The sequence below is a fragment of the Rhinolophus sinicus genome, linkage group LG06 (genome assembly GCF_036562045.2).
Source record: "Rhinolophus sinicus isolate RSC01 linkage group LG06, ASM3656204v1, whole genome shotgun sequence".
In the NCBI taxonomy this organism is placed as follows: domain Eukaryota; kingdom Metazoa; phylum Chordata; class Mammalia; order Chiroptera; family Rhinolophidae; genus Rhinolophus; species Rhinolophus sinicus.
In genome coordinates, this window is record NC_133756.1 from 48,920,199 (window position 1) to 48,933,877 (window position 13,679).

Sequence of the window (13,679 nt, forward strand, 5' to 3'; positions counted from 1 at the left end):
CCATTTCACTTCATCTAACAATAGTGGCTGAATGATTATACCTTTGGGTGTATCACTTTCTGTGAAGTCAGTTTAACGAACATGCATTAAGTAGATATAATATGCCAGGCATTAGACCAGGAAAGAAGATTGCAAAGGTAAAAGAAATGGTCTCTGACTTCAAGGACCTACAGATTTTTTAGAAGAAACAGATATTTAAGTAAATAATGCTAAGGAGAGTTGCATTGTTTTTGATGAAATAAATATTAGAATTGGGATGGCAAATCAAGAGATACAAAATATAAAGAAAACTGAGAAGGATTTATTTGATAAAATCAATCCCATATCTAAGATTCTTTCAATGGAAATAATTATATATAGGATCAAATCTTTATTTATTGTTTAGAGAGCTTACATTATAGGTTAACTGTGTAAAGAAGGAAATGAACATAGCTTTGTAGCAACAACAATTTGACTCTCAGAACTTTCCACTTGCTTCTAGCTAAATGAGTTATGCAAAGGCCACTTGTAAATCTTTGTGTCAGCTGATGGATAAGCCCAGTAATTTGAAAGATTATATTGTATTATAAATCTTAAAAAACATATTACAGTATATTACAGCTGATACCATCCAAGAAGAATGACTTCATAGGCAATAAAGAATAAATTTTGAGAAAGTAGATGTGACAAGATCTTTTCACAATTCATTTTCCATGGAAGCTATATAATTGAATCACATTTATGAAATTGTGATATGTTTTTGCATTATTGATGTAACAGCAGTTCTGTCATGTTTGTACATTTTGGCCAATCAGATGTAGAGTTTGGATTCTCTATGTGGTCTTTTATATAGTGTCGACCTCATAAATGTGACTGTGTGTGTGTGTGTGTGTGTGTGTGTGTGTGTGTGTGTATGTGTTGTTATTATACTAACAACAAGCCATTCAGAACGAAAATTCTGAGATTAAATAAAACAGAGTTATCTTTGTGAAACATAAATATGTGAAGTTTAACAGTTTTAGACAAAAAGGAGCACATTTGACTTTATGAAACCAGGAAGGCACTAAAGACTGTATTCACAGTAAAATATTTCTTCTATATAATTAGGTGCCCATAATAAATGCTGCTTTCAGAAAACCAGCCATAGCATAAGAAGGCAATAGTAACAGAAAGATAAGTATATTATGAGAAAAACACAATTAGAAAAGTATAAAGATAAACTTACTGGTTCTCCTGCAAGTCCTCTGTCGCCTGTACTCCCAGGGGGTCCTTGTAAACCCTGAACAAACAAAGGTAAAACGTGAAGAAAAAGTGATGCTTGAAAATGTTTTAGTCAGTTCTATTACTTCAACTTTTCTTCGCAATCCTCCCACCTAACTTTTCTCTCTGCCTCTATTCTTTTTTCCCTATTTTGTGGTAAAATGCATATCACATAAAATTTTACCATTTTAACAATTTTTAAGTGTATAGTTGTGGCATTAAGTACATTAACCTTGCTGTGCTACCATCACTACCATCTATCTATCTTTAGAACTTTTTGTCTTTCCAAATTCAAACCCTGTACCCATTAAATTACTTCCTATCTCCCTCCTCCATGCCCTTGGCAACCATCACTCTACTTTCTTTCTCTGAATGTGACTAGTCTAGGTATCTTATATAAGTGGAATCACGCAATATTTGTTCTTTTGTGTCTGGCTTATTTCATGTAGCATAATGTCTTTAAGGTTCATCCATGTTGTAAAATATGTTAAGACTTCCTTCTTTTGCAATATTGCATAACATTCCACAGTATATATATATAACACATTTTGTTTATCCATTCATCTGTCAATGGACACTTAGGATTTCTACCTTTTTACCATTGTGAATAATACACCTATAAACGTTGACGTACAAGTATCTGTTCGATGCTCTACTTTCAATATTTTTGGGTACATACCTAGATGTGAAATTGATGGTTTATATGGTAATTCTATATTATTTCCATGGCTACGCTTTCATTGTAGGATCATGAAAACTGCATTCTGCTTCATTATTTAAAGAATGGGAAAGAATAGATTTAATACTATATAATTTTTGTATTATAAGAATTATGAAATAAATGTTTCTCAAGTTTTCTGCATTATTCCAGAGAAAATTATATTTAAAAAAGAACTGTTAAGAGGTCGCACTTCCATAATGGCCAAGTTGCTCCTATCAAACCAACCTATATACAGATAAATATAAACCCAAGGTAAAAGTTTTTTTAAAAAGCTGAAGACATTGGAAAATGATCAAAAGTAGGCAAAACCTAGAGTAGAAGGATCTACACATAGAAGAAAGGGAACATCACTAGGTGAGTTTCTAATTTTGTTAATGTCTTTTAGCCAGAGGGTAAGTCATATAGGATGGTTAAAAATAAATAGGATAGAAACCTGTACTCTTACTCACATAGAGAAGCAGAGGGCAAAATTTGGAGTGACCAGAGCTGTTGGAAAGTGATGAAAGAAAGAGCCAGAGAGGGGAAGCATTAAATTCTGGGTATAAATTTTGCTTAAATCTCTTGTTGACATTTGAAATATATATGGTGTGGCAGACTGCAAGCAGCCCAGCCAACACTGAAAAAACCAAACAGAGATTTCAGCAGACATTTCCTACCACAGAGACTACAGAACTTGGATTTTGAACCCAGCTAAATTAACTGAGTGCCAAATTTAAAAATAAAATAAAAATAGAAAAGGAATACTGTTCTAAGAAATATAACAGAATTTGGAGTCTCCACAATGCATCATTCAAAATGTCCAAGATAGAATTCAAAATTACTGGACAGAAAATTTTCCCATATTCATAAGAAATGGCAATTAATGGAAACCAAACTCAAGATTACTCAGATGTTGGATTTATCACACAAGGATTTTAAAGTATCTGTTATAAATATGCTCAATAATGTCAATTTAAATATGCTTATGATGAATAAATAAATAGGGAATCTCAGAAGAGAAATTTCATCTGCAAAAATAATGGAAATTAGAGACCTGAAAACTAAATATCTGAAATAAAACTTACAAATGCAATATCATAAATAAAATTTCACTGAATGGGCTTAACAAGTGAGTAAATATAGAGTGGAGTTATCCAACTAAAAAAAGAAAGCGAAAGGTTGAAATATGAATGTATAGAGCCTTGGGGACCTAGGGATGATATCAAATGTTTAACTTATATGTAATTGGAATCTCAGAAGGAAAGGAGAGAGAGGTGGGGGTAGAAAAAATATTTGAAAAGACAAAGTTGAAAAATTACCAAATTTACCGAAAACACAAATTTACACACACAAGAAACTCAGCAAACCTCAAGCTGGATAAATGTGAAGAAAATCCATCTAGACACATCATAGTCAAACTACCGAAAACCAAAAATAAAGAGAGGATCTTGAAAGAACCCAGACAAAAATGATACATTATATGCAGGGGAATAATGATGAAAAGTGTGGACTTCTCATCAGAAATAATAGAGGCCAAAAGAAAATGACATATCAATATTGCAGTGGTGAATAAAAACTAATAAAACTCTACCAACCCAGAATTCTATATCCAATGAAAATATCCTTCAAGAATAAAGGTGAATTAAAGACATTCTCATCAACAAAAAACTAAGAGAATTAATCAATCACTAGAACTTGACTGTAAGAAATCTAAAGGAAGTTCTACAGACTCTAGGGAAATGACACCATTTGGAAATGCAGATCCACAGAAAGGAATGAAGAGCACCAGAAAGTAAATGCATGGATAAATTAGAAAAAACAACAACACTACTTTCTCCTGACTATCTCTAAAATGTATATTTCACTTGAAGTAAAGCATAAATATTTTATTTATATTAAAGCAAAATTTTAACTTTGCAGTGTGAGGTTGATAACATATATAGATATAATACATAAAATAATTATAGCACAAAATACAGGATGTTGGTAAATGGTCTATATGGTTGCAAGTTTCTCACAATTATGTTAAGTATTGCACATGGTCCCTGACTTACGATGGTTCAACTTACGATTTTCAATTTTATGATGGTGTGAAAGCAATATGAATTCAGTAGAAATGGTACCTAAAATTTTGAATTTTGATTTTTTTCCCTGGTTAGTGATATGTGATATGATACTCTTTCACGATGCTGGGCAGCAGAAGTGAGCCACGGCTCCAAGTCAGCCATGCGATCATGACAGTAAAAAACCAATACTCTACAGTATATTCACTGTGTTGGATGATACTCCCTAACTGTAGGCTAATGTAAGGTAAGCTAGGATAAGCTATCACATTAGGTAAGTTTGGTGTATTTTCAACTTATGATATTTTCAACTTAAAATGGGTTTGTTAATCAGGCCATAGCCCCATTGTAAGTTGATCATCTGTACACATATATTAGCTCTAAGAAGACTATTGAAAGTTAGAATGTATACTGTGATCTTTAAGCCAGGAAATGGCAAACTACAGATAAATCTGGACCATCATCTGTTTTTGTAAATAAAATTTAATTGGAATAAAGCCATGCTCATTGCTTTACATACTGTCTAAGGCTCCTTTTACACTACGATGACAGAGCTGAGTAGTTGTGACTGCGAACATAAAACCAACAATGCTTATATTTATTTGGTGGCATTTATCAGAAAAAGTTTGCTGACTCTTGACTTAGAATAACTACTTAAAAACAATAATGAGAAATATAGCTAAAAATCCAATAGTTAAATAAAAATGGAGTTCTCAAAATTGTTCAATGCCAAAAGAAGGCACTGAAAAAACCCCCCACCACAACCACAAAAGAAAAACAATCATAAAATGGTAGACCTAAAAGCAACCACACCAATAATTACATTAAATGGAAATGTGACAAACACTAATTAAAAGGCAGAGATTATCAGAATAAATAAAAAAGCAAGACCCAGATATAAGACACTCAGTTTAAATCTGAAAGCTCAGATGGGTTGAAAGTAACTAAATGGAAAAGATATGCTATGCAAACAGCAGGCATCAGAAGACGGGAGAGACATATCAAATAAAGAGGATTCCAAAACAAACAGTATTACCAGGAATAAAAATGTATTACCAGAGATATACAGGAACATTTTGTTATGATAAAAAGATCAGTTTATCAGGAAGACATAATAATCATAAATGTGAATACTTTAAAAACAGAATTTCAAAATACATAAAGCAAAATTTGACAATAAAAGAGAGAAATAGAGAAATACAAAATCATAGTTGGAGATTTAACCCTCCATCTCACCAACTGAAAGAATGTCTAGATAAAAATAATGTATGAACTGTTATAGTTTTTACAAGACTTAGAAAACTAAAAATATTATGCAGGCTTTATCACCTTCATAACACAATGGATCATGGCCTTTCCTGTTGATTCTCCCTTTGAGTCAGAGATATGTGTGGAAAGAATGCTGGCCCATAGGCAAATATCCTTTTCCTGGTGTTCTGGAAAAGTACTATACATGTTACCAATTTTCTTTTTTTCCAATTTTCATTTAATATCTAGCTTTAGAATTGTGACAATTTAAAGATGTCTCTTTATTTTATAGATGAGGAAAACATGACCCACAAAGCTAACCAATTAAACCAAGACTATACAGCTAATACGAGCATGCAGTGGAACAAAAGTCGATCTGACCTCAAATTTATCTTCCTATTAGATGGCACTGCCTGCTTGTTGACAGTGCATAAATGACTAGAGACACGGAGATTACTGTGCAGGATCAAATGAATCCTTGGGAAGACTGGACTTCTTAGATCGATTGATACTAGCTTCCTTAAGATCTCAAAAATCAATTTCAGTTCAATCAAGAATAATGAGACAATGTAGGTATAGAGCTAAGTAAACCTCAACAACTATTATAAACTAATGATATAATGTCTAAAGTAATTAATAATACTCATACATTTAAGCTTATGTGCTCAAAATTATAATATATATACATATATATATTTAATATCATATGTGTGTGTCTGTGTACATTTGTGTACTGAGTATGTGTAGTTTTTCTTTGTTTTAATATTTTTCTTTTGTTTTGACATTGTATGATGATAAATGCACAACTTATTGCCTATCAGTATTCTTCTGAAAAGACTTTTGATAGTAGAAAAATACCTAGTATTATATAATATTAAAAACTCTAGAGCAGCGCCATGGGAAAGCATAGCTCCACACTCCAAGGGTCTAAAAACACTCAAGTTGCGATAAAACAAAACTGGACAAGAAGCTGGAAAAGGTGAAGACTAAACAATAGTTGTGTCAGAGAATAAAGTGGATAAAATTTGTTTGTAGCTTATTTTTAATTACTTACTGGTTTCCCTTGAACTCCTCTGTCTCCAGGGTTTCCAGTTTTACCCTACATAGGAAAGAAAACGCTTGGGTCAAGTAGCTTCCTCCCCAAATATTAATCATATACCAAAATAAATAAATAAATAAAAGATTTAAAATTTTTATCTTTTATATGAAATGTTTTACTACTCACAGTAAGACCATAAGGCCCTCTTTTTCCTTGATCTCCTTTTTCACCCTAACAAAATATCAATGCCAGGTGAATTAATAAGAATGTGAATTATAGTCTTATGCATGAGTATGTATATACACTCACATACAAAAAATTAGACATCAAGTATATAGTTCAATATTAAAAAGAAAAGATTTCTGTATGTGTAGTAAAAACTTTATGTATGTTTTATATTTAGACTAAGAGACAATTTAGAACCATACTTTTGTAAGGAAATGTATTATATTAGTTTTTAGACAGGCAGGATATACAGGCTCAAAAAAACGTAACTGTATATGAAATGAGAAAATCAGTGATTACCTTGGCACCGTGTATACCTTGTTCTCCTGAGAGGCCATCTGTCCCTCTTGGTCCCTACAGATGGAAAAAAATATCTTGTTAATTTGAAAGCTTCCTGTTTTCCTGTTGTGCATCTTTACAAATGAAGACACTCTTCTTTATCTGACAAACTTCCTGCTTGTTTCTGTGCCATGACCACAGAAAAGAATACAGCTGGGTGTGTGGATGAGCCAATCTGCATGAGAGAATCAAGTCAGTGTTTTCAAGATTGAATGCCAAATGATAGTAAACCAGTTCAGCACAAAAACGGCTGATTCAGTTGTCGAGGTGGCTAAAAGCTAGGTATGGCAGTTGAGTATTTTGTTCACCTTTTCATTTACTCAGCATCCATCCAGCATTTATTCTAAAAACAACTCTAAATTAACTTAAAAGCGGCTGGTTTGTTTGTCCAAACACTCTTAGGTGTAATATTTTTTGGAATAGCATGCTTTCCACTTTATTAGAAAGTGAGTGCTGATTGCATTGTACCTGCTGTGCATCTGCCTGAGAATACTGACCAGAAGATGGCTGGCAGGGACACAGAAAAGGGGTAGAAAATGCTGCTGGGAATACTCATGTAAGTTTAAAACTTCTGGGCTAAGTTGCTCTCAAAATTCATTTAGTAATTAGTTGTGAGGAAGCATCAGTTGCAAAAGTCATTCTCTAATTAAATGACAGCATGTCTCCCTGCCTAAATTATAACTGTCCTTGCAAGATCCTAAAGGCATGTTCAAAGCAATGTATTCAATTCTACAACTATAACTGAACATCTGTGGAAAAGGCTTTGCATTACGTGTTATGGGGATACACAATTGTGAGAAAGTTTCCCCATTATGAAGCATAGAGAATGAGAAGGTAAATTATTCAAGTGACTATAATATAGGAAGAGATAAGGCATGTTAAGGGCTAAAAACATTCAAAGCAGGAGGAGTGCTTTCACATGTGCATAAGGGGAATGAAAATACCATTTTGGCAGTTGGAGATCATGCACAGATCTCTAGATAGAAGGCTATGTGAGATAAGCGCAGAGAGGTAGGAAAGAAAATACCCAAGAATGAAAAATATAATTTGAAAGCAGTATTTCTGTACCAAGAAATAATTGTGGAAAGATTGGGTCTTGAAAGGTGAAGGCCTGGAGTTTATATTTAAATCAATAATCTAATAAAAAATTAAAAATAATAATCCCCCCAAAACAGCAAAATAATCAATGAGGGGGCACTGACGATTTCTACACAAAACAATGATGCAAATCTCCCAACGCAACATGCTGCTTTGAAGGAGCCCCCTAGGCTTTAGCACCTTCTCTTGTACCCCATCAGCTTAGTTGAGCTTTATATAATTAAAAACTGCTTCCTATAATGGAACTCTACTCTCTTACAGTAGCTATATTCCCTGATCCTCTTGGGTGCATTCATGGGAGTGGAGAGAAGACTCACATTCCATGAGGATCTATAGCTCCACTGTACTCCATGATCTGTCCCCAATTTTTTTTTCTGTCCTATTTTCCCATTAATGACTGCAAAACTAAGTTACAGTTTTATTGGGCAGGACCTCGAATGTCGAGTTAAAGAGGATGGACTATGTTTAATAGATCAGTGATTTTTCAAAGAATATTATTCATTCAACAAACATTTACTGAGTGCCTATTACAAGCCAGGTACCATTTTAGGCCCAGAGAATATGGTAGGGAGAAGAGACAAATCCCTGATTCAAAGACAAGTAAATAAATATATGAAATTAAAGTATAAAATGACAGTAGGTACTTAAATGCAATGGAGGAGATTAAGGGACTAGAGAGAATCCACATGGGGAGCCCTATTTTATAGACTGGTTTGAGAAGTCTCTGAAGTGACTAGTGGGTAGACACCTAAAAGAGGTGAGACAGCAGGCTGTGCAAATAACTTGGGGAAGATTAATTCTGGCAGAAGAAATAGCAGCTGCAAAGCTCCAGAGGTGTAACACGCTTGGAATGTTGGACAATTAAGTAACCGATGATGAAAGAAAGAACAATGAGATGGAAGGTGACCAGACTGGGGTGTGGAGCACACAATATGTCGTATTATAACGTTGTGCACTTGAAATTTATATAATGTTATTAACCAATGTTACCCGAGTAAATTCAGTTCAACAAACAAAGAAACAAACAACGATTAGAGGATGACTCTGAAGTTTTAAGTGCAAAGATCTCTCAGGACCTTTATCTAGTAATCACCTTCATGTTAAAAATTCAGCAGCATGCATTCTTTTGTCTGGCAGTTCTATGTCTATTTTCCTTTTTCTGCCTTGTAAGAAAACACTTTGCAAAATTTCCTGGAGTAATAACAGAATGTGGCTGAGAAAGTATGGAAAGGAATAAGTGGTTAATATTCTAAAATACCACAGAAAATATGTAAAATCTAGACTGAAAATGTGTCCATGATTAGGCACTTGGCTCCTTTGTAATCTGAAATTCCTGTCTTTCTTGGATATTTTGTTAGTAAGTAACTGGTAGAATGATGACAGTGCTAATATAAAACCAAATTGGAAATGTAAGTTTGTTTGGCATGGAAAACGGGGGATGGGGAGAAGATAATGAACTTGATAGTAGGCATACAACCACAATGAGCCTCGCAGATCTCTATGAGGCTAGTGCTAGAGAGTTAGAAGTCATTCTGCCTAGGTTTAAATGGTAGCAGCCATAAGAATAAAGTTTCACAAGCCTTCTCCCCATATCCCACCAGATACAGAGCTATAAATTTAGAATTTTTTTTTAAAAGATTGGTCCAAAGATGGTAAATAAGTCTCATTTCTTGGATAAAGTCCGATTAAGTGGCTGAATAGATATATATGTGGGAAAGGCTGCATCCAGCTCAGGAGGAAAGTCTCATAATTAACTGCCAGTTTCTGCCTCAGCATACCTATTGTCAAGGATGAATTAGTCCAAACCCACTTAAAATGAAGACACTGAAGTCTACAGATTTAAGTGAGTGGCCTGATTCACATGATGCTTAAATATCTTTGAATAATTGTGTTTTATTGCGTTTATAATTTCTTTTTCAAATGTTAAAAAAAAATAAAGGTTAATGCTGTTAGCAAGTAAACTCAGGCTGAAATAGAGGACCTGAAGTTTAGAAGCGGTTTACAAAATGAATGTTAAACATTTACAAGTAGAGTGCTGATTGGTATTATAATTGAAAGGAACTCCCTCCAAAATTAAGTGGCACATATAGTAATGATAATCATTTGTTTTACAATGTTGTTTCATTAAAAATACTTTAAAAAATACTTGCACATTTATTATTTCATTTACTAAGCCACGACTACACAGGGAAGGTCTAAGTATAGCAATTAGTAGTTACATTAATTAAAGGCAATAAAGCTTACGGTTCCTAGTTAAAAGTCTAGGAAAGTTTAGTACTCTTTAGCCTCTGTTAAGGGTGAGTTAATTAACTAAAAGCTTAGCTTTATCAACATGTGTAAGTTTCACTTCGACACTGGTTGTAGAAGTTATCCATGGGTTAGGTAATTGTCTTCTTTGATTCCTGAGACAAAATAAGCTTTAGGACAAGCTCTAAGAGAGTGAGACAAATAGTATTGTAATAGGCACCTAATTGGGTATAAAGCTATTTTTCTAATGTCTGCTTTAAAATATCTGATTATCTATACAGCTCTTGGAGAATATATCCTGGCTAAATAACAAATCTAATCTCTTCTCTATCCTCCTTTAGAAAAGTTAAAGTTGGCTACAATGAGTGTCTATTAGCAGCTTTTAAAAGTTGGAATAAAGTTTGATAGCTCAGCTACATAAATTAAGCATGTTTTGTAAAGTAACAAGTACTTGAATTGTAGACAATGATCGTAAAGAGTTAACCAAATTCCTGAATAATCAATATATCCTAAATGCATTAGATGATAGAAGACAGAGCCACTACTTCATATAAAGGTTACAATTAAAAGAAAAAGAACTATGATTAACTAAAACATTAACATCAACTGCATACTAGTTTATTTAGGAATACTTTTATGAAAATTCCAAAGCCATTTTATAAATGTTATAGTCAATTTTAATAAGCTAAAGTATCTATGAACAAAAGAACTAGCCCTTATTCACATGTGTCTAATTTAGATTCAGTATATTTATATTTCCTTTTAAACATATCTGTTTTTGCTTAACCCCTAATGAATATTAAATCACTCAGATGCCTAACTAATTATGCCTAGCTGTCTTTTCTGGCTCTTGATTGATACTGCTGGAACAAAATGTTCCCTTAAACAAAAACTAATATTTTCATTGATTTTGTAGAAAAAATCTTTTTATTCTATTCTTTTTACAAATTGTTTTTCAAGAGAAGAAATCACAGAAGCAGGTCTAAAACGTCGAGCGCTCCAGGTATCACTGACATTGAATCTAAATACAAACATGATGGTTGCTTTCCCAATATGATATGCATTTCCTTGAAATGAACAAAAGTTTCGAATTATTATAGTCCTATCCGTTCTATATCTTGCACAGAAAATCTTAAAATATTATGTATTTCTAATATAGTTATTTCAATCTTTTCTCCCCACTTAATTCTTAAGTAGCATAGTCGGAATAAAAAAAAATTACTCATTTACATGCCTCTATAAAACGCATCTAGAGAAAGGGCACGAAATCTAAAGTTGTCTCGTGATCAAAGGTCTGATCCATGGGCAAGAAAGGAGATGAGGTTAACTTTGCTCTGTGTGTTCTCTCTCCTGCCAGGGCAGCTGGACAAGAAGTGTGTATGGGAGAGACACCAAGGGATCAGTTACACAGCCCCAAGGAGTTACATGTGCACATGAGGGATGACAGCTAAAGTGGTACTTATTTCTGGAGACTTAAAAGACGAAGCCACTATCTTTCTGGTACTGCAGTAGAGAATCTGCTAGCCTATATTTTCCATATGAGGGATATGAATGTACACATTATGATAATTGACTTCGGTATATTCAATTATTTTACTTCACTTAAAGAACTATTCCTCAGCTAAACTTCATAGGTGGAAACAAAGCTTAGAGAATGAATAACAATACTTAAATTTTGGCCAAGTTTCCCACCTAAGAATCTCAAATCGTAAGAAAAATGTTTTCAGCCAATCCTGTTATCTTTTTCAGCCAAAATGAGACAGGATTACACAATCTTCACAAAGTGGGTTAGAAAAGTTTTCATAACACTAAGTTGTTCTGGTTGTTTCCAGAGAGGACAGGCAGGATTGCTTGCCTAAATTTTCCCTATTCTCTGGAAAAGTGCCAATATTGCAGGACATTTCAAAAGCCACTAGATGGTAAGTCATTATGTGATCTAGTTCTGAGGGATCGTTAACCTTGAATCTTCCATGGTACTAGAAGACTGTGTGACAAAGTAGGAAATCAATAAACGTTAGATAGAATCAGATGGATGAGCAGGGAAGAAGCAGATGGGCAGGCAGACTCCTTGGGGAGTAAGCAGTCCTACCATTCATGATGAGACATGGCCATTCGCTAACAGTATAAATCACAGGCAGGACAGTGAGGATGGATAAGCATGAGTCCATAATGATAGTTGTGTGGTCTCAGTGTAAATGCCTAGGGTAAGCTTTGTCTCCAGGATCACCAAGGGGTTATAGGTATATTAGAAATATGGACCTCCTCACCTTTTTGGGTGGCAGGGAAGGGATGGGGCGCAGGAACTCCCAGCCAGATACTGTTTTCATTTATCTCAGTGGGCTGGATGTATATCCTCATTTTTTTGCAAGTGAAACACATAAGAAAGGATTGATCTAGGATATTGAGGTCATATACGTGGTGTAAAACGATTGATGAGAGAGTAGAAATGGGAAGATACTAGATTACAACTAAAATGGAAGTTCCTAATACTATATTCTTTCTCAAATATTCTGGTCTTTGGTTCTTTTTTTTATTCCCAATGGTTTTGTTCTAAACCAAGCCCTTATTTCTAAACAAAGCTTCCTTGTTTACAAAGTACTGGCTGAACTTGAAACAACCATGACAAGTCATTTTGAGAGAGAATCAGGAAAATACATTTGGAGGATGAGAGGAAGATAGATCCTTGAAGAGGTGAGAATTGAGGACAAAGTGGCAAATCAGGAAAGAGTAATCATTTACCCAGAGATCCCATGGAGGTTAGAAAATCACAGCCCTTATGAATATCCTATTTGACTTGGGAGAAAGCACAAGTTATTCAGGAGCGGACCTTGCTTGGGTGCATGGCTTCTGCCCGGATAATCAATAAGATCTCAATTACTTAAAAAGCATGAGTATTTCTTTTTTCACGTGTCACAAAACTGGTTGAACTTTCCCACTATGACTAATACAAGGGTGAATAAACACATTTGACCTGACCAAGTACTGAACACTGGCAGAACACAGACTACTAATGACAGTTTGAGTATAGCTCATCTACCGTTATTTTTAATTTTTATTATTTTAAATCTCATTTGGGCTAAAACAGATGTGGCCATCAGGATTATTTACAGACTTTAAATCTATCACCCAGTAAGGAACACAATTTTTCAGAAAAGAAAAAATAATAAAGACGAATTTTCTCTTTCTTCAATCTTCACCTAAAACACAGGACATGAAATTAGAGCCGTTATTTCAAAATGAATATTTGTAACACTTTTCTCCGATTTGCCAACAGGAAGACGGCAGTTTTTGTTTTGCTTTTAACCTTTGTCAGTTGGAGGCCACAGTCTTAGAATTTTTAAGTATTTTATTTACTACCTGTAAAAGTCAAGATAAAGCCAAGGGGAAAAGAGAATTCGTAAAACCCACATATTCAAATTAATCAAGGAAAAGATATGCTTTACTATTCCATGTTGTATCGAATAAGCATAGGCTTTGGAGC

The 13,679-nt window shown here is 34.0% G+C and overlaps 1 protein-coding gene across 7 annotated transcripts in view; it reads right to left on the bottom strand.

Moving 5' to 3' along the window:
• The window catches only part of COL24A1 (collagen type XXIV alpha 1 chain), a 308,258-nt gene that overhangs the window by 113,330 nt on the left and 181,249 nt on the right, over positions 1–13,679 (bottom strand). For all 7 annotated transcript variants that reach the window (XM_074335081.1, XM_074335082.1, XM_019751779.2 and 4 more), the window contains 4 exons: positions 6,815–6,868; positions 6,476–6,520; positions 6,305–6,349; positions 1,205–1,258 (listed from right to left, as the gene is read on the bottom strand). In XM_074335081.1, coding sequence (XP_074191182.1) covers positions 1,205–1,258; positions 6,305–6,349; positions 6,476–6,520; positions 6,815–6,868 — 198 coding nt within the window. The remainder of the gene's footprint in view (positions 1–1,204; positions 1,259–6,304; positions 6,350–6,475; positions 6,521–6,814; positions 6,869–13,679) is intronic.